General features: G+C 37.3%; 1 protein-coding gene across 3 annotated transcripts in view; it reads right to left on the bottom strand.

The window, feature by feature from the left end:
• The window catches only part of RUS3 (root UVB sensitive protein (Protein of unknown function, DUF647)), a 271,831-nt gene that overhangs the window by 103,678 nt on the left and 146,732 nt on the right, over nucleotides 1-21,421 (bottom strand). For 2 of the 3 annotated variants that reach the window (XM_089831895.1, XM_089831897.1), the window contains exons 8-10: nucleotides 1,148-1,231; nucleotides 693-775; nucleotides 463-592 (exon numbers count right to left, since the gene is read on the bottom strand). In XM_089831895.1, coding sequence (XP_089688021.1) covers nucleotides 463-592; nucleotides 693-775; nucleotides 1,148-1,231 — 297 coding nt within the window. The remainder of the gene's footprint in view (nucleotides 1-462; nucleotides 593-692; nucleotides 776-1,147; nucleotides 1,232-21,421) is intronic. The other variant, XM_089831896.1, reaches the window with a different exon arrangement.

The raw sequence follows: 21,421 nt of genomic DNA, 5'->3' as shown, positions 1-21,421 counted from the left end.
ATATCATGCATGTACTGTAAAGCTAACAATCAGAAAGTTACTCTTCATTAGTTCATATCTTGCATCATATATTCCAAAAACAAAAATAGGGTGGTTATTACACTGACTGAACCTACAAACAAACACCATTAGTACTTTACACTCAGTGGTTGCAGAGGTTGGTTACCAAATCAACTCAGTGGGATAGAATGATAAACATATGGAAACTCAAAGGCCACTGTTGAATCTAGAAATTGTCCTGTACGAACTAAAATGGTATGCATATGTTCGAGTAAGGCCAAAGGTGCATGTATATGTTCTTGAAAATGGATAACTGATCAAACCAAATTGCTGAGACCAACATGGAACACCGAATTGTAGAAAAATTCACTTGTCATTTCATGGAAACCCTTCAATATTAAACTTAAGTCTAACAATACTAGAAATAGCCACTGGAAAATAAATGTGTCTTTAATAGTTTACCAAACATATGGAAAAATGTGAGGAGAAGAAATGAAGACCACATTGCACCGGGATGCCCTGCTGTAATATGGGCAAGAACCATCCCAAGCAGCATGCCCAGCATGGTAGCCATTGTTTCTTGGCTGCCTTCCTGTAAGTTAATCAAACATTTTAAGATCCCAAAAATTAAATTTAACATTGATATGAGAAATTTTGAAATTTAAAATATCAAATTCCAAAAAGGATTAGACCTTTGCAGATATGTCCGCTGCATTTTGTTGCAGGGCAAAGTGTTGTGTTAAAGCAGCCCTTGTAGCTCCACTTGCCACTCCCGCTGCAAAGTTCATCTGATAAAGTTAACATCTATTAAGAAACAGAAAACTAGTGAATTAATGATGCATCTAAAATAAGCTATAGTAGAGTCCCTCCTCATAAGCACCACATGGACACAAAACATCCAACTTTTGAGGTAAAGTTCACAGAAAACTATGCATGATTTATATGTGAAACTTACTAAGTTGTGTATAGAAATACACCAGTACGAAAATTTCTTGGCAGTTTTAATAAAAGACCTCAAATTTTAGTTTGAGGTATTGGTATGGATTACAATTCATAACCTTTCTTGTTTTGACAATGTAAGGGAAAAAATCATGTAAGAAGAATGGAAGATAATGCATAGTTTATACAGAGATTTAAAATGTCTTACTGAAAGATCTTGCAATGCTTCCTAGACACAGAATTATTACAAAACTTGCAGGGTAGAGAGGAGAAACAAGATCCATCAGCATCCCTGTATCATCCAGTTAAATGTTATTAATGGCAACTATTGATATGCAAGCATGAAAATGGGGCACAAATTGCAGTGACTCTGAAATTTATAATAGGCAGATGTAAGTTAAACTGCTCTGCACATTAAAAGGTGGAGAAAAAAGAAAATTCAGGAATGTAAGTGCTATAGAATAATACATTGAAAATCATATAATCATGCTTGCTTCAGAAATTCTTGTTGGTTATCAACTTGCAAAGCATACTAATTTTATCTTGAAACTTGCATGGGTCCATACTTTAAGAAAAGCGTGTTCACTCATTTTCAATCTTGAGAAATAAACTAGCCATTAACTAACCTTTTACATTAATATCATTTGTGCAAGCTCCTTCCATGGAAAGACAAGTTAACACAGGGACGCATCCCCAAATCTAAAGTTTGTGTCCCCACTCCCAGTGTATCCATAATGGCAGGATGGCAAGGGATGTCCCCTGCATCCCCATTTTTTTCCCATAGCACCATGACATCCATAAGGCATTGAAAAAACTTGTGGAACATCTACACTATGGCCAGGGACAGCTGAAATGTTTCTCAGCCATTTCAGGAATACCTTAGCCGTCTAAAAAAGAGAGAAAAAAAAACCTATTATTTAGAATTGAGTTTATTATAATTAGAAAACAAATAAAAAGGAAATTGGGAGGGTTTGTAGCTAACCCCTTCTGCAAACCTATAAAGCTCCAAACATAAAACTTAAGCATAGTTCCATTTTTACCTACTCCTTGGTTTGAGTTTTTGGGAAGCTTCAAGACAAAAGAAGTATAGAAAGGAGAGAAGGAAAGGGGAAGATGATTTGAAGGCGGCAAGTGCACTTTAAGGTCACTATCAACCATCGCACGATAGGCTCTATCCTTTTCTATATAACGCTTCGTTTATATTTTATTTTATTTTTTCATAAAACTCAGGGACTCCATTTCCTTTTTTCTACCTAAATATTCATTCTTAGTCCCACAAAACCATAGTACTAGAGCAGCTTATCACACATTTCATGACAAATAGAACTCAGCAGTGATGATGTGTGTGAGATAGAGAAAGAAGCAAATGTTAGCATTAACCCAAGGAAAACTACAGTTGTAGGAAGACTTTGTTGTTGACTCCGTGATCAGCACCTCCCTGGAGATTCGTGACATGGCTTAACCGTCTCCCATGGATCGGGTTAAATTTGGAATTTGTATCAAGCATTGATGGTACTATATTAATCCCAACAATTATTGCAAAAAAAATTGAAGTTATCAGATATGTATTCCTTCCCATTATCTGATCTTAGGATTTTGATTCTTTTACCCAGCATATTCTCAGCTAGAGCCTTGAATTCCTTAAACTTCATACGAAGTTCATTACACTCTTTTCTTTCAAGAAATATATCCATGTTTTCCTAGAATAGTCATCTACGAAAATAATATAGTACGAAAATCCTCCTAAAAAGGTTACTCACAGAGGTCCACATGAATTTTGAATGAATAAGTCCTAATACATTTTTAGATCTACTATCATGAAAATTGTTTTTTATGTTCTTTCCCAAGGCACACCCCTTTCAAGTCCCTTCATGTTCTTGATTAAGTTTAGGTATTTCTGTAACCATTTTCTCTATTTAAGGTAGAGCATGAAAATAGAGATGCCCTAATCTTCTATGCCAAAACTCACATGTATTTGAAGATTCATTAATTAGAACTTGAGAAGGAGATGTACAAAGCTTGTATAACTATCCATGTCAAACTCCTATGGTGGGAGCTTTCTTTATGTTTGAGTTCTTAGGCCATGCTAGAACTTTACAATCCACAAAGAGAATAGGGTATCCTTTGTCTTCGTAATGTCCCCATTTTCGGCAGCATCAGAGTTTCATGGATTAACCTATTATTGTGATCCTTGTAGGCTAATTATTGTGGATAGAGGGTCTTCTGACGCAGTGGCTTGGCTTGGGAGGATCTTGTCTTCTCCACAATTCCATAAGCTACAGGTTGGTCTTCGTTTGGCTCAGATTGGACTTCGTTTGAGCTTAGTTTTTTGTACTCACTATTTGTGGTAAGTGAGTTGTTAATTGAGATGGACCCTTTCTATTTTTGGAAAGTGCATTTGGTCACATGGAGAAATATTAGGTATGACTCCTATTTCAAACGGCATATTTTTAAAATGAGTATTTTGGGAGTTATTATATTTTTTGTGGCCAAATTATTATTAAATTATTAAATGGCTTATTATAAAGTTATAATTTAACTTTATAATTTCATTTTAAGTTGAGTGTTGAGTAATCATTTGAAAGAGTCATTTATTAATTAGTTAAGCCAAGTCAAGTGAAAGAATCTAATGGAAGCTTCTAATTAATGTTGTGTGGTGAAGCTTCTTGAGTGAAGTTACATTTTGGCAACAAAAAGGGCATTTGGAGGTTATAAATACAAGCCCATTTGTTGAGAAAAGCATGCTTAAGATAGATAAGATAAGTTAAGATAATAATATTAATGTCCAACAAAAAACCACAAGGGTTTATGGGATTGAGCATACAAACAAAAGAATGGACCAAAACAAGAGCACCAAACGATGACTGAGAAGAAACAAAACAAGATACGAAACTAGAGAAACCAAGGTAAGGACTAAGGATCCTTCCTTGGTACAAAGAAATCAGTTGCAGAAGGGTATAACCGTGGACGATCCAGAGTCTTAGATCATCGTCGAGATCCGTTGGAGGAATGTCACTGCCTGGAAAGACTGGTGCAATGTCTGACCAATCTGGAGTGAGTGATACTGGATGGCCTTTTCGCGCCCCGTAGTGGCTACAGAGGGAGAAAAAGGCAATGATGAGCTGGTTTGAGATATGGCCCTGAGGTGTGAGTGATTGCATGGTATGCTCACGAAGCTAAGTGGCCTCTCGTAGGTAAAGAGCAAGGCACCGCTGGTCAATATAGCTGAAGAACGCTGAAAAAGAAAAGCAATCTCTGAATAGGCAGTAAAATCTCCCTCTAATCTCATAGTAGACAGGACAGCAAAATATAAAGTGAGTCTTAGTCTCAACCTCTACCAAAGTACACAGTCGACAGATCCGGTCCTCTCTATCAATATTGTGATTGATCTAGACCCGAAGATGGTGAGAGCTAACTCTGAAGGAGCCCAAAGAGAATCACAAGGCATGACTCCAGCGTCGATAAAGATAGGCAGGGCGAACAATAATACCATTCTAAATCTCAAGAAAACGCTCAGCATAAAAGGCCATCTTCAAACATAATCCACCAGGAGGATTACGCCAAGTAGTGATAATGTACTATCTATAGATATCCTTGTCGTCGGTAGAAATTGTGTATCAGCCAACGAGTCCCTTCGGAAAGGAAATTGTGTATCAGCCGACGGGTCCCTTCGAAAAGGTTCTTGTTATGTAGCCGAAAGGTCCCTTCGAAAAGGTTTTTGTTATGTAGGGACATGTATGTGCCCGACGGACTCCTTTGGGAAAGTTCTTCAGAAAGTATTTATAACCCCTTCGGGAAGCATTGTATTCATCTTATCATGGAAGCATAATGTAATGTCTTTGGCATATGCAAATAATAATAAGAAGTCCTGCTATCCATATCTATTGTCTGTATGCATTGATTTCTTTACCCAGTACGGTAAACATTTAGCGCCATTGTCCGATGGACCTGGTACAATGATAGGAAAATGAAGATTAAATCTCGAATCAGTTGAACAAGAATAAGAATAAGTTGAAGGAAAAGGATGAATTACGTGCAACAGAGGAAAATTTAATTTTGGCACAACAGGCTGAACGCAGATGGAGATTTCAGCAAGTTACTGACGGACACAAAAGCACTAAAAAATTGTTGGAAGAGACTCGACAGCGGCTCGATTTGGTGGAAGAAGCGAGGGAGGAGTTTTTGAACCTGCATACGCCACGGGAAGAGAATCCTGATAGAAGGAGATCGACTCGCACGGCTCGAAGTGCCGAAGGAGCACGAGCGTAGAGTGACCTCTTCGTCCGAGATATACTTCCGAAACAAACAACTTCGGTTGACAAAACCTCTTCTTCACCAAACAGCGTGGAAGTCGAAAACAGCGTGGGTGTTGAAAACAATGCGGAAGTCGAAAATAGCGCGTGTGTTGCAAACAACGCGGGTGTTGAAAACAGCGCGGGTGTAGAAAACAGCGTGGGTGTTCAAAACAGCGCGGATATGCAGAACAGCGCGGGTGTTCAAAATAGCGCGAGAGCTCAGAACAGCATGGGTGTTCAAAACAGCGCAAGTACACAACAAAACCCTCAACATACAGTGATAATGGCAGGTCTAAAAGAAAAGTTTCCTAAATTTGATGGTGAAGGAGCCGCCAATCCAATTCAACATTATAAAACATGTGAAACGATCTGGAGGGCTAATGGCATAACAAATACAAACGAATGGATCCGACAATTTTCCACTACTCTACGGAGTGTTGAGATTGATTGGTTTACTGAGACAGATCCACAAAAGTTAAATAGTTGGGATAATATTAAGAAGGAATTTATTACGAAATTTCAAATACTGCAAGACAATAATGAGATTGTAGCAGAGATATTCAATACTAAGCAAGGGAAGAATGAAACAGTCCGAGTTTTCGCCAGGAAGTTAAAGGACCTGATCAATAAAATGGAGAATAAGCCAGTTGATGGGCTATAAAAGAGATGGTTCATTGAAGGCCTTCGCCCGAAGCTGCGAAAGAAGATGAAGATCGTGCCACCATCAACATACATTGAAGCGTACAATCGAGCAATGAACCTCGAAAGTGACCAGAAGACAAAGAAGAAGAAGAAGAACAACTCGTCCGATTTAGATGAGGACGCATCTTCAGGAGAAGATAGCAGCGATGACGAGGGCAACAACAAGAAGGTTTGTGCCCTATAGAAGGACATGATCCGCATGATGAAGGAGTTTAAAAATATGCAGAAGGAGACAAAGAGCAGTAAGCTGTGGTGCACAGAGTGTAAAACCAACGGTCATACTAAAGGATCCTGTCCAAAGAACCAATTCTGCGACATTTGTCAGATCATGGGCCATTCGACAAAAGAATGCCCCTTTAACATGAAAACCAGAGTATCTCCGCAGGTGCTTCTTACACAGGCAGCTTCCACATCAGGAGGGAACGGAAATTCAAATATTGATGGTGCCACTTCGGGTGGGTATAGGAATAATAGCAGAGGACAAAACAACAACAATAGCGGCAACAACAATAATGGCGGAAAGAGTCGAATTCAGTATGATGCCAATGGTCGGCCGATAGTTCAATGTTGCGCATGCAATCTGTGGGGTCACTTTGCCCGAGAGTGTACAACGGCAAACACACCAAAGTTGCTATGCCGATGGTGTGGACCTAGCGATCATGACGATGCTAAATGCCCGAAGTCTGGAGTAAACTTGATTATCGTCGGGACGGACGAGAAAGAAGTTCTGGCAATCACTCGGAAGCAGGCGAAGCTATACCCTGATCCGACAGAGGAAAAGAAGAGACTGGAGGAAGCACGGGTAGAGATCCAGAGAGCAACGCAGGTAGAAACGGCACACCTGAAGGACACGCCTAGTACTTTTGTACGGAACTGCGCAGAACAGAACATTGTACGACAAATATTGCAAGTTGAGATATCCGTCAGGATAAATGATCTGTTGCTCACTATGCCTCAGCTCCGATCGGCACTCACAAACATCGTTCCCACTGCTAAACTACTAGGAGAACATGGAAGCGAGCAGGAAAGTGGAGCAAGTACAGCGGACAAAAAGGAGAAGGAAAGTGGCACAAGTGCAGAAGATCTAATGCTGTTAGCCCTCTCATCTAGATGCCATCCGACAGTCGTCGAAATGGGAATTCTCGGGACTGTATTGACGGAAACAATTGTGGACGGAGGGTCCGGTGTCGATGTGTTGCTTAAAGACACCTGGAAAAGGTTGAGACAGCCAACATTATGGCCGCCTACATTCCAGCTGCTAACGGTCGATCAACATGGAATCAAGCCATTGGGAGTCCTGATAGCACAACCAGTGATGATTGGAACATAGCCATTCTTGTTGGATTTCGTCGTGATCCCATTGAAGCGAAGAGGATATGATGCCATTCTAGGCTGGGGGTGGCTGATACAAGCCAAGGCGAAGCACGATTGGAAGAAAAATACTTTATCACTTGAAAGCAAAGGGCGGAAGTACGTCATCGATCTACACACTCAAATGGTCGGGGAAGAAGCTCTATCGTCAGATTCCGAAGAAGAGGAAAGGAGGTAGAATATGGAACCAGATCAGGAAGGAGTCCTACGGTTGGAAGGAGGATTGACAGACGACGATCTGGATTCAGTGAACGGTCTTTACCACTGGCAGATAGAGGACTACGAACTCTTTCCGAGCTGTAACATGTTAAGAGTCGACGAAGGTAAGAAAGAAGGAAATGAATGTCTGAAGGAACACAGAGAAGCCGAAGAAGGAAATGAATGTCTGAAGGAACTTGGATAAGCCGAAGGAGAAAATGAATATTCGAAGCAAAACAAAGAAGCCGAAAAAGGAAACACGGGTATGACTGAAGCTGAAGGAAAGAACATACAGTATGAACTCAAGAGGAAAGATTCCACTGTACGACCGCACAGGAAGAAAGTATTACATCAAACCACAGATATAGCAGACAGATACATTATATTATTTTATTGATATAATATTATACTATACCAATTTGATAAAAATAATATATTTAATATGCTATATAATACTTTAATTATTTTTATTAATGTTATTTATTAAATTTAACCTTATAAATGTGGTATTATTATATATTTAACTTTATCAAGTGCAATTATAATTATATTATGTTATATTTATTTATTTATTTATTCCTTATATTAACTCTATTATTAAAATTAATCTTGGAAATGGGGGCATTACAGTTATCTTGGGAAAACCCTTCCACTTAAAGGGAAAAAGTTAAAACCTAGCCTCACAACAAAAATATCACTTTTATTGATAAAGAAATGTTCAAGTGTGCAATGCTTTTCGTTTGATACAACATATACAAGGAATAGAGAGACTCTTCATTGCACAATTGAAGGTCTCTTAAATTTTCAAATATACAACTCTTCATTTTTCCACATGCATGTCATTATGCATGACACATGACACATGTCTCTATATCTAATATTATCACAAATGTTGTCTTTAATTGAAGATAACCATAATAGCTATAATGATCATATTTCTATTTCATAAAATCAGAGATAAAGATCTCTATCACAGCTACAACCATCCACACTTTCTACCAAGGTATCCAAGTGTTCTTTGAGTCCTATTATGTAACAAGATGCCCACTATCTATGACCCAAGTATTAGGATTGGTAGATACTAGACTTGATAGGGCAGAATAAAATACAATTCTTTCAGAGTCCTTATCTGAGCTTGCCTTATAAACTTCAGCAGTGGAGGATTGAGGTTTAGGTTTGTCTAGACACTTCATTGCAAGGTGACCATACTTGTCACATCTAAAGCATTGTACTTCAAACAAGTCCCTCTTTTTCTTGGAAGAGCATTTTCTATTTAAGTCCTTGCCTCTCTTCCTTTTGAAGTTATTTTTCTTCCCTTTCTTGAGAGTATGAGATTTAAAACTTGAATGTCTTCAAGTGTTTAATTCAATCCCTTAAGTCATTAGCCTTGAATCTTCTTGAATGTGTCGATATTTCATATGATCAAAATTAGGAAGTTTAGATAGATCTCTTATCCCTTGAGTCAATGCTTCTCAAGAAGTAGGCAGTCTGTTGAGAGCCAACATGGTTAACTCCTTGCTATCAGTAGTGTGCCCAGTGGTGGATAGTTGATCTCTTAAATTTGTCTTCCTTATGAAGTAAGACATAATGTAATATCCTACTAGATATTTTAACCCAATATTTTCTCCCAAAAAATTTCAGAATACAACAAAGAACTTATGCAATTTAAAACCAACAAATAACCAATAAAATACTCATATAAGACACCTCAAAATTCGTTATTGCATTATAAAGAAGCAGTACAATAACATGCATAGAAATCCAATCTTACAAACAGCAATAATAGTCAGATCAGAAACACATAGAAAAGAACCTGTAATACCAAATGTGAACTCTAATATGAATCCACCTCTAATGCTAAACTAGGTTGGCATCCAATCCAGCAAGTCGAGCCTGAAGGTTTTCATCCTCAAGTTTTGAACATGAAGCTGAACGCTTCACAAACTTCTCCAAGAGGAAAAACTCAAGACAAAAACAATATTCAAGCATGCTGAAAATGAATGGGACTTCCTCCTTCAATGGTCAAACAATGACTCTTCATCTACCTCCTCTTGTCTTTTCGTCTTATTCCTCCTTTGTCCCTTGTGCCCACTTTATGATATTAAATTGACCCCTTTCAATTAAGTTACATTATGTTCTCATTAATCAATTTTAATATAACATGAAAATATCCTTAATTTTTCTATGTCCCAAAAAGGGCACGTTAAAGTCCTCCCTCCTCGAGATTCCTTGCCCTCAAGCAATCATGAGTCCACAAACTAAAGATCACATATCCATTTGCTAGCATCTTTATGGCCCATATTAGTAACTCTAAAGTCAAGACCTGCCATGTCGTGGTACTAAAAATAAAAATGCAACCCATCTATCATTATAATCCCTGGATCCCATGTTAGTCTATGATACATTGTTGTGTTGCATTTGTGGGTTGTGTGATTCTGATCACAACTGCATAACATCTCAAACAATGTAGTATCACAACATAATCCTCATGGCACAAAGCATTTACCCTATCAACTACTAGATCCCAATTAACTTATTAATTTGATCTTGGGCATAGCAAAATATGTTTAACAATTCATCATCCTCCTAAATCAACCAACTAAACAAGTAGGTGTCAATCACCCCTCCCATATATATGCAAAAGAAATCATCATATCTCCAAATGCTGCTGCCATAAGATGTATTATCATGAAGAATGATGTTGATGGTGGCATTATTCCCAGGCATAGTAAAGAAATCCAACTCATGTCCAATATCTAATCTCAAATCATACCCATGTAACTGAATACCACCTGTAGTCCTAGCTAAATCTCTAAATGCAATGTGTTGGTGTAATTAAATATTCACTAATTACACTTACTTAGGATAATGCATTGCATAGTAGTTTGTGATTGAGACACTTATGAGTTTGCACCTCAATTAAACACATGGTGTAGGAGAATTCCACTCTAGGTGGTCATAGTTGTTATCTCATTCCACCTTTAGTGTACTTATCACATTATCATCCAAATCATCGCACATACTTACATTGCATAAATGGAGGATGATCCACCTTTGGTGCGCATATGATTCCACCTTGTGTGGGTGATTGCTTATCTTCTCCTTATCATTATCTCTTATCGCCTCTCCTATATAAGAAGGTCTATTATGTATATTTCAAATCAATCCATTGGATGTCAATCAAGTCCATTATCAATAATAGCATTCTTGCATCTTCAAGCAATTGTCTTATCAATCTCTTGTCGAAGTTATCTTGGTCGTTCATTTGATCCTAAGGGTGTTGTAGAGTCACCTTAAACTCTAACATGGAATCAGAGCTCTCGTGGTGTGAAGACCTCTTTTCAAGAAGTGCAATCTTGGCTGAACTCATTGTTGGTGCAGCATTAGCAATTTGGACATCACAATTTGGAGGAGATTTTGAGAGTCCTATTTTGTGGCCTTCTATTGCAGGTGAAAATTGCAGCTTGTTGGGACAAATCAGAGGTTGGCATCATATAGAGGAGCTCCAAAAACCCCAAAACCGAATTTTGTTTCATCCAAATTGGACATCTGAGGCCAAATCTAGAGCCATTTGATTTTTTGAAGGTGCGGCAACGACGATTCAGAAAAAATAATTTCATAGGCGATTTTCAAACAGCAATATCTCCCTCACACAGACTCTTTTTTCCGAGCAATTTTTTTTGTTTTGGGGTAGAATTTCACAATCCACACAATGGTGCAGGTGATTTTGGATCTCTTTCTCTGAATTTTTCTGAAAATCGCAAATCTCGTTTTCTACAACTTTCAAGGCTCTATTTGGGCACATTCGGTAACATTTTCAGGTGCAATTTTTTTTTTAAGTGCATGATTTTTCCTCTACTTTCCAGATCTGTAGTCAAATTTCAGTGATTTGGAGTGGGCATATCACTTTTAGAAATAGTTCTTTTTTGGTTATATTTGCACTTGGTAAATACTTGGATTGCAATTTTCTTAATTGAATCAATAATTTGAAGGAGTTATCAGTTGATTTCAGTCATTCTTTGATTCATTATGTATTTTTCAAAAGTTTCATTACTCACTCCATATAACTGTCATGAATGGAAACAAGCAGTTTCTAATCAGTTGATGAGTATTGGATTGCTTAGAATGATTCTTGGATAGGATCTAGAACCAGCTACAAGTGTTACAAAAAGAAGGAAATGGTTTGATAGAAGGGATAAAGCACTTGGCTCTCTTAGATCTACCATCTCCAATGATTTGCTATATAATATTGCATCCTGCACACATCCTCATGATGCTTGGAAAACATTGGAAGGAATCTTTAGTAAACCTGATAGAATAAGAAAATTCCAATTGGAGAATGAGCTTATAGGTCTAAGTCCATGTGATTTTGACAATATTCAAGACTTTTTCTCTAAGTTCAATTCCATTAGATTGAAGCTTTCTAATTGTGGCATTACTAAAGATGATGAGCAATTGATATTATCTATTCTTTCTAAGCTAGGTACTGAATATTCAATCTTTATTTCCACATTCTATGCTACTATGGATGCTCTTGATAGTGCATACAAAATGCCTTCTCTTGATGAATTTGCAGCTCGGCTCACAAGGGAACAAGCAAAGTTAGCACACATGGGTCAATTGAAGCCTTCAAAGCATCAAGCATTGGTTGCAAATGACTCCTCTCCAAAGACTCCCAAAGGAAAGGGAAACAAACAAAACAAGGATCCTAAGCAACATGACAAAGGTGACGACTCTCCTTCACAAAATAATATTGAATCCAAGTCCTTTTCAAGAGAGGAAAATCTAGAAGAAAGAGAGATAAATGTGCCTATTGCAAAAAGTTAGGACATGATGAGCATAAATGTTTCCATAAGAAGATTGATGAGCTCACTCACATTCTTCAAAAGAACAATATCCAGTTGCCCTCATCAGTGTGTTCTCCTTCTTTTCAATATCAGGCATTTGCTACATTAACATCATCATCCAAAGGCAAAGGACAAGCACTCATTGCTTCCACACATCCTGAGCAAGGTAAATGGCTTCTTGATTCAGGTGCATCACATCATATGGCATCTTCTATAGATATGTTTTCTTCTATTGAGCCTTGTACTTCTCCACCTATATTGATGGGTAATAATACATACATGAAAGTCTATGGGAAAGGTTCTATTCCTATAGGAGAGGGTACATTTTATGATGCTCTTTTTGTACCATCCTTGACTACTAATATCCTTTCCATTTACCAAATTACTCATGGGGCACAAGGTAAAATTGTTGAGATCACTCCTGATTATGTCTATATTAGGGACATGGAGACTAGAGATGTCATAGTTATGGGAGTTGTTGATCATACATCACACTTGTATTCTTTTGCACATTTTGTTGATAATGATGATGATATTCATGATGTGCCTAACCCTTTATCAAGGGTGAATAATTCATGTGAGGAGAACATTAGACACTTGAATCATTTTGTTCTTGAGACGAGTGTTGAACTTCCTACTCCTCCACCTCCTGCTTCTTTAGACATGAGTTCTACTATTCAGCAAGATGATCTTTATGCTTCAGATTTTGCCGTGTGGGATGAATTCCTGGATGCTCTTTCAGATGAGTCTCATAATGCAGATTTGGTTAATACATTTGAAGGAGTTTCTCTTCAAAATACTTCTTCACCTTCTTTGGAGATTGGATTTCCCAACTCTTCATGTTCTCTTGATTTTTCACATCTCATAGGTCAGCTTGATGGTGTGACAGAATCTTTGAGCTTGGAGACACCTATTCACTCTTTAAAGATGCATACATGGAGAACTTCTTCCTCCTTCCTCACTTTTTACATGGAGTGGTTTCTTCATCTTTTGATGTATTTATCTCTTCCTAAGGAGAGACATGTTTCTTGTAGACATTGGATTATATTTTGCTTGCAGGTACTCTTCATCTACATTGGAGCTTCTTCATTATAGGGGGGATATCATGTCTCCTTATTTCCTTCCTATGGGGGGATCATTCTTTGTATATACATGATGTATGCAATTTTTGGAGGGTCTTGAGTACTCCATCCATCCATGCATCTTGTTTTCATCTCTCTTTTTGGAGGAGGGTTTTTCCCACTTTATGAGAGATTACATTTCTTGTATTGCATTGCATATTGTATATGGGTACCTAAAATGGCCTAGTAGCAGGGACCCATCTTGCATCGTGAGTTTAAGTGCATTACCCTAAGTTGCACTTAAGGGGGGGTGTTGGTGTAATTAAATATTCACTAATTACACTTAAGCTTCTTTGGATAATGCATTGCATAATAGTTTGTAATTGAGACACTTAGGAGTTTGCACCTCAATTAAACACATGGTGTAGGAGAATTCCACTCTAGGTGGTCATAGTTGTTATCTCATTCCACCTTTAGTGTACTTATCACATTATCATCTTCATCATCGCACATACTTCATTGCATAAATGGAGGATGATCCACCTTTGATGGACATGTGATTCCACCTTGTGTGGGTGATAGCTTATCTTCTCCTTATCATTGTCTCTTATCGCCTCTCCTATATAAGGAGGCCTATTATGAACATTTCAAATCAATCCATTAGATGTCAATCAAGTCCATTATCAATAATAGCATTCTTGCATCTTCATACAATTGTCTTGCCAAATCTCTTGTGGAAGTTATCTTCATCTTTCATTTGATCCTGGGGGTGTTGTAGAGTCACCTAAAACTCTAACACAATGTGTGACCAAGTTGGACAACCACCAATGACTGAAATATGGATGAGAAAAAAATCACCAACCAATACGTGAATTGCTGCCATGTCATAAGAACACAGTGCTAAATCTCTAGATAATTTGTGGCACCCATTAGTATGCATTAAGGTCAATTCTAAATTTCTTGCATCACCATAAGTATCATCACTCTAATCAACATCTCTATCAAAAAAATGATTGCCACCACACGTAGCTTCAAAAGAAGAATCATTTGATTCATTGTTAACCACATGGTATTGTGAAGATACACAACTAGTGATATAAAAGTCAGAATTCTCAAGATTGCCTCCATGTTGGTCCTTATAGTCTTCTTCAGCGTAATGAACCTCGTGTAGATAAGGTGAAGTGTAAATATTGTGCTCTCCTCAATTTTTACCAAGGGTATGAATCTCTTCTATTCTTCGTATGATCTCCTTAGACTTAGGTTCTTGACCATCATCTTGGTGAGTGACTGTTCTAGAAATCTTGAAAACTTTCAATGATTAACTTAAGTGCCTCATTCATTGTGTCTTCCTTGCAAGGTTCTTGAGGTGCTAAAATTCTTGTAACCTCCATCAAACAAGAAGTGGCCAATTATCTTATCTCACTATCAAAGTGCTTCAGCCACTTGCGAAGGTTCAATGCAGTCACTATAGGAACAAGGGCAGTCTGCAATAAATGAAGGGGTCATTGCTCTACAATACTTAAATATCCTTCCAATAAGATCAACATGTTGATTACCTTTGCCCTTGTTAATGATCACAACTCAAGTTTGCTACCCATCTCTTAACATAAACTACAAATATATAGGGTTGGTATTCAACCACGCAATTTGCACACCAGCATTGAATGGTTTTAGTTTGGCCTTGTTTCATAATAATGTATAACTGCTCAGTTCATATGTTGTTACCAACAGAATTTGCTTGGAATAGCATCGTATTTTGGCATACAATGTGATATAATGAATCTCAGTAGTTAGCATTTACAGAGATCACTTTAAATAAGGATTTGATTGAAATTTGATCTCTCAAACTAAAGCTTACTATCATCAATCCGAACTGACATTTTTTATTTCAAAAATTTGTTTTCAATGTTTCCAACGATTTCTCAAAATAATATAAACAATGGCTACCCTGCAATCTCAGTATTTGGGCTGTGCTTGTAGCTCTAATTTGTTTTTTTTTTTTTTTTTTGAGTTGACAACCTCAAATTCTAGTTATTCCACAATAATATGAAAAGTATTGTTCAAGGATTGATTCAATTTTTAGACATTTCATCAAATATATAAAGTGCAAATTTGTTGAACATTTTATATCCAGATTACCCACTGCTAGGGTTCTGATGAGGTGTCTTTAAAAAACTCTTATGGTTTTTGGGTGGTCCACAAAAATTGCTTAAACACGGTAGTTTCAAAACTTCACCTAACACAATATTTCTACTCTAATTGCTATTTGGAGTCCAAAAATATTTTTGCGACTGCATAAACATATTCCAAATCATTGGAGTTTGTCATCTTTATCAAAATGGCTCTCTTATTCATACGGTGCTTGTAAAAAGTAGATAACAACACAAACTACATAGCAACAATGCCATATTCCACTAAATATTGGCATCTTAATAAATAATTCTTTGAAGCATTAACACCTGTATACTTTATTGAAATACTTGGATGATGCAAACTAGTTTTGATTACGTAAAAACAGGTTTTAAAGGACCCAAAACCTTGTACAAAGTATCATAGATACAAAAGCAAAGAAGTTCAGACTATTAGGATTAACCTCAAACAGAAATAACAGTTACATGCAAATATAATCAATAACAAAAAATAGTAGATCGCATAAAAGAGAACACAAGACACCAAGATTTAACGGGGTTCACCCACTCCCTGGGCTATGTCCATCAACAGCAAGTCCAATATTATTATGATCCAGTGATCACAACTTGATTACAATCCATAATCCCTTACAACTCAATATCATTGCAAAAACCAATTTTCGCATCACACATTATGAATATCCCTAACCCTAAGCCTTTTTATACAAGATTTTTGCCGCTTACAAAATTAGGGCTAGAATAATAGAAAAAATAGTAGCCGACGCCTTTAACAATATAAGGGCATTTTTGGCTTTGGTGGACCCCGTAGGGGCACTGCCCCTTGACCCCATCTTCGGAGTGCTGCCACCAAACCCCTGTAAAAATAATCTAGAGGGAAACTGCGTCGACCTTTGAGTCTGATTAGACTCCACATCACAACAATCTCCCACTTGGAGATTGATCATAGCACTGCTAAACCTGTAGCTCCCACTGGAATATCAAGCCACCCTAGATGTTGTTGTTTTTTTAGTCTGTTTAGTCGAGAAGACCAACCAAAGCTGAAGAGGAGTTCAGCTTCTCCCTTGTCACTACCTTTGTAAACATATCCGATGGATTATTATTTGTATGTATCTTCTCCAGCTTTAACTATCCATCATCCAAAACTAACCAAATGAAATGGTACCACAACTCTATGCATTTTGTCTTTGAATGCAAAGCTGAATTCTTTGCAAGATGAATGGCACTCTGACTCTCTGTGAACAAATACTTATCCCTCTGAGGGTGTCCCAACTCTTCCCTAAAGAACTGAAGCCATATCATCTCCTTGGTTGCCTCTGTAGCAGCAACATACTCTGCCTCTATAGTGGATAAGGCATTAACCTTTTGTAACCTAGAAACCTGTCTCACTACTGCCCCACCAAATAGTAAATACATAACCTGTAGTACTTTGCCTGGTATCAATATCCCCTACCAAATCTAAGTCAACATAGCCCTATAAATCAGTAGTATAGCCCCCAAAATGTAAACACTTACTAAATGTTCCTCTCAAATATCTAAAAATTCATTTGACTACATTCCAATGCTCCATTCTTGGATGTCTCCCACTGCATGTGCAATATATGGCCTAGTACATACCATAGCATACATCAAGCTTCCTATAGCTAAAGCATAAGGTACCTAGGACATCTTATCCTCCTCTTCTTGTGTCTTGGGACACATCTCCTTAGTCAACTTGAAATGACCAGGTAAAGGTGTGCTTATAGCTTTAGCATTCTCCATAAAGAAACGTTGCAACACCTCAATATAATCAGCCTAAGACAAAGTCAATTTCCAATTCTTCCTATCTCTACAAATCCTCATACCAAGGATTTGTTTTGTTTTCTTCAAATCCTTCATAGAAAATGCATGTGTTAACTGGCATTTCAGCCCCATGTGATCCATGTTAAACCCAGCTACAAGCATATCATCAACATATGAACATAAAATAATGTAGTTGTCATCATCCAACCTCTTAAAATAAATACACTGATCTGAATGACACTTATTGTATCCATGCTCATACATAAACCTTTCAAATTTCAGATACCATTGCCGAAGTGCTTGCTTCAAGCCATATAAACTTTTCTTCAATCTGCACTCTAAGTTCTCCTTACCTTTGACCTCAAATCCTTGTGGCTGTGTCATATATATCTCTTCATCCAAATCAATATGAAGGAAGGTTGTTTTAACATCAAGCTACTCTAAATGCAAATCTTTAGTAACCACAATACTTAAAACAGTACAAATAGAAGTCATTTTAACAAAAGGAGAGAATATCTCATCAAAATCAATGCCTTTTTTCTATGCAAATCCTTTTACAACTAACCTGGTTTTAAATCTTTGCTTACCTTCATCCTCTTTTTTAACTTATAAACCCATTTATTCTATAAAGCCTTTTTATCTGCAAGCAACTTGTATAAATCTCATGTCTTATTTTTCAGCAAAGAGTCCATTTCTTCTTTCATTGTAGACTCCCACTGAATCTTTGTATCCACCTGCACAGCTTCATCATAACATTCAAGTTCATCAACATCAATAAGTAAAATAAAATACAAGGAGAAAATCTTTCTGCAGGTCTACTTGGCTTTGTTGACCGTCTAACATTCACTGGGGTGTGTGGCATTTGTTGTTGGAACATCAACTTTTGGAGTATCATATAGCACTACATAATCATTTTCTTTCTTCTTATGTTGCTGCAATAGATCTTTGTACAACACTTTCTCATTGAATATAACATCTCTACTTCTTATAATTTTACGATTTTCAAAATCCCAAAGCCTATAACCAAATTCATTAATGTCATATCCAACAAATACACATCTCTTTGACTTAGCTTCCAACTTGGTTCTATTTTCAGAATCTATATGAGCAAATGCTTCACAACCAAAGGTTTTGAAAAAAGAATAACTCACCTTCTTACCAGTCTAAGGAGTAGAGGGACCTCTATTAATCAAATATACAGCAGTATCAATTGCCTTCGCCCACATGTTTAAGAGTAACCTTGCATACAACCTCATGCATCTTGCATTCTCCATTATAGTCCTATTCATGCATTCAGCCACTCCATTTTATTGTAGTCCTTGGAACAGTTTTAGTACCATTAGCGGAGCAATAATCTTCAAATTCATGACTACAATACTCAACACCATTATCAGATCTAAGACATTTTAAATACTTTCCAGTCTCATTTTCAACTAAGCATTTTCATTTCTTAAAAGTTTGAAATACATCAAATTTCTGTCTAAAGGAAATAAACCCATACTTTTCTAGTTGCATCATCAATAAATGTAACATAATAATGAAAGCCGCCAAGGAAAGATACCTGAGCTAGTCCCTATACATCTGTATGCATAAGCTCTAATTTCTCACTTCTATTTTCCTTCCCAGTCTTCACAAAACTCACTCTCTTTTGTTTTCCATACACACAACTTTCACAGAAATCCATATTAACACATTTCAAACATAGTAAAACTTTCTTTGAATGAAGTACTTTCATACCTTTCTCACTCTTGTGCCCAAGTTTGTTGTGCCATAGTGTTGTATCAAAATCTACAGCAGCTATTTGTTCTCCCTGCACAACTGCAACAACTGTTCCTAAACATTCATTTTTCTCTAAAACAATCAAAGTAGAAGGAACAATATGACCTATACAAAAATATAAGGTGCCTACTTTCACACCTTTTGCTACTACAAGGGACCCTTCAGAAACCTTCCAATTTTTATTATTAAAAGTAACTACACAACCCTCATCACCGAGTTACCCTGCTGAAATTAAATTCCTATTCAGCCTTGGGACATGTCTTACCTTATGCAGTAGCGAATGATTCCCATTTTACAACTTAATCTTAACTTTTCCCTTTCCAAAAATTTGATAGGGTTCATTATCCCTCAAATAAACAAGCCCAAAATCCCCTTGGACATAATCAATGAAATAACCTCTATGAGGTGTAGCATGAAATGAAGCACCAAAATCTAAAACCCATGAATCATCAACACTTTCTAAAAATAGAAGGAAAGCATCCTCTTCAGATTTGTATCACATTTCCCTCCTTGTTCCCTTCTGATTTATTTCCTTCATTGTTCTTTCGAGTCCAACAATATTTCTTCTTATGCCATGTTTTACCACAGTACCAGCAATCTCTCGATCCTCTGGATTGAGACCTCTTCCCCTTTGACTTTTTTCTTGATTTGCCATGATTTCCAAAATTATTTCCTCTCTCAGTCGTTCTGCCTCTACTTTGTGCGTTCAAAGCACTTCCTAATGTAAATTCAGTTGAGATTTCCCTACGAGTTTCCTCACTCAAAATAACACCGATCACATCATCATATTCTAGGGTACTAGATCCAAAAATAGAATTATTCACAACCATTACCAAGCCATTCCAACTTTCAGCCATAGAACAAAATCAAAGGAGCCATAATTTCTTCATCAAAATTAATACCCACGGAAGATAACTAACTAGTAACAGTATTAAACTCATTTAAATGATTTGCAACAAATCCACCTTCTACCATTTTCATATTAAATAAACTCTTCATGAGAAATACCTTATTTGAAGCGGAGGGCTTTACATACAATTTCTTTAGGGTTTCCATCAACTCTTTCGTCGTCTTTGTTTTTGTAATATTAAATGCCACCGATGGTGCTCGGCATAATCGAATGCTTCCAAATGCCTTTCTGTCTAAAAGATCTCAATCCTCATTTGTCATAGTTCCCTAGTTTTTAGTTTTTTCTGCCAACAGCTTCCATAAATCCTTCTGATAGAGATAGTCCTCCATTTGTATTTTCCATAACTGAAAGTTCTGCCCATTAAACTTGTCAACCCTCCGCTTAACTATAAGACCATCGCTCTCACTCAACTGTGAAACTCCCACTCAACTGTAAGACCTTCCTGCAGAGGATCGCTAAAAAAACGAGACAATGGTCTGGCTACAAAAAAAACGACAGTCTGGCCCTGATACCACTTGTTAGGATTAACCTCAGATAGAAATAACAGTTGCAAATATAACAAATACCAAAAAATAGTACATCGCATAAAACAGAACACAAGACACCAAGATTTAATGTGGTTCACCCAATCCCTGAGCTACGTCCACCAACAACAAGCCCAATATTATTATGATCCAGTGATTACAACCTTATTACAATCTGTAATCCTTTACAACTCAATACGACCGCTAGAACCAATTTTCACGTCACACATTATGAAAATTCCTAACCCTAAGCCTTATTATACAAGCTTTTTGCCGCTTACAAAATTAGGGCTAGAATAATAGAAAAAATAGTAGCCCCAGGACCCTACAGGGGCACTACCCCTTGACCCCGTCTTGGGGGCATTGCCCCCAAACCCCTGTAGAAATAATCTAGAGGGAAACTGAATCGAAAAAACCTCCGAGTGTGATTAGGCTGCACATCACAACACAGACAATAGAAGGCCTCATGGCCAAAAAGGAACAGACAAGACAAGCCAAAAACAAGAGGCCAGAATACAACTATGCATGAAAAGATAGCAAAAGGAAAGCAAAAAGACAGCCTCAAGACAGCTACAAAGTCTTTAGAATGTTTGTTACTTGGTCTACCAGGATGTTCATATTTTCTGTAAAAGCTTTCATGTCATCCAACTTCTTTTTTCTTTCGCACGCTCATTCTTCTTGGAATCATCCCTTGTGCGCTTGCTCGAGCCCTAGTCCTCTTTCATAGCATTAGAGTCTTGGCCTTTACCCTGTTCAAGCTTGTTCAACAGGGTGTTAAAGTTGTTAGCTATGGTCTTCAATATAGTGCAGTTCTGATCTCCCAATTTCTTAACAATTTTCTCCAAATTACCCACTCTAGTATCCAG

This window comes from Cupressus sempervirens, chromosome 5 (assembly GCF_028749045.1).
Source record: "Cupressus sempervirens isolate cs-2001-9-10 chromosome 5, ASM2874904v1, whole genome shotgun sequence".
Taxonomy (NCBI): Eukaryota; Viridiplantae; Streptophyta; class Pinopsida; order Cupressales; family Cupressaceae; genus Cupressus; species Cupressus sempervirens.
This window is presented reverse-complemented; position numbering and strand designations above follow the sequence as displayed.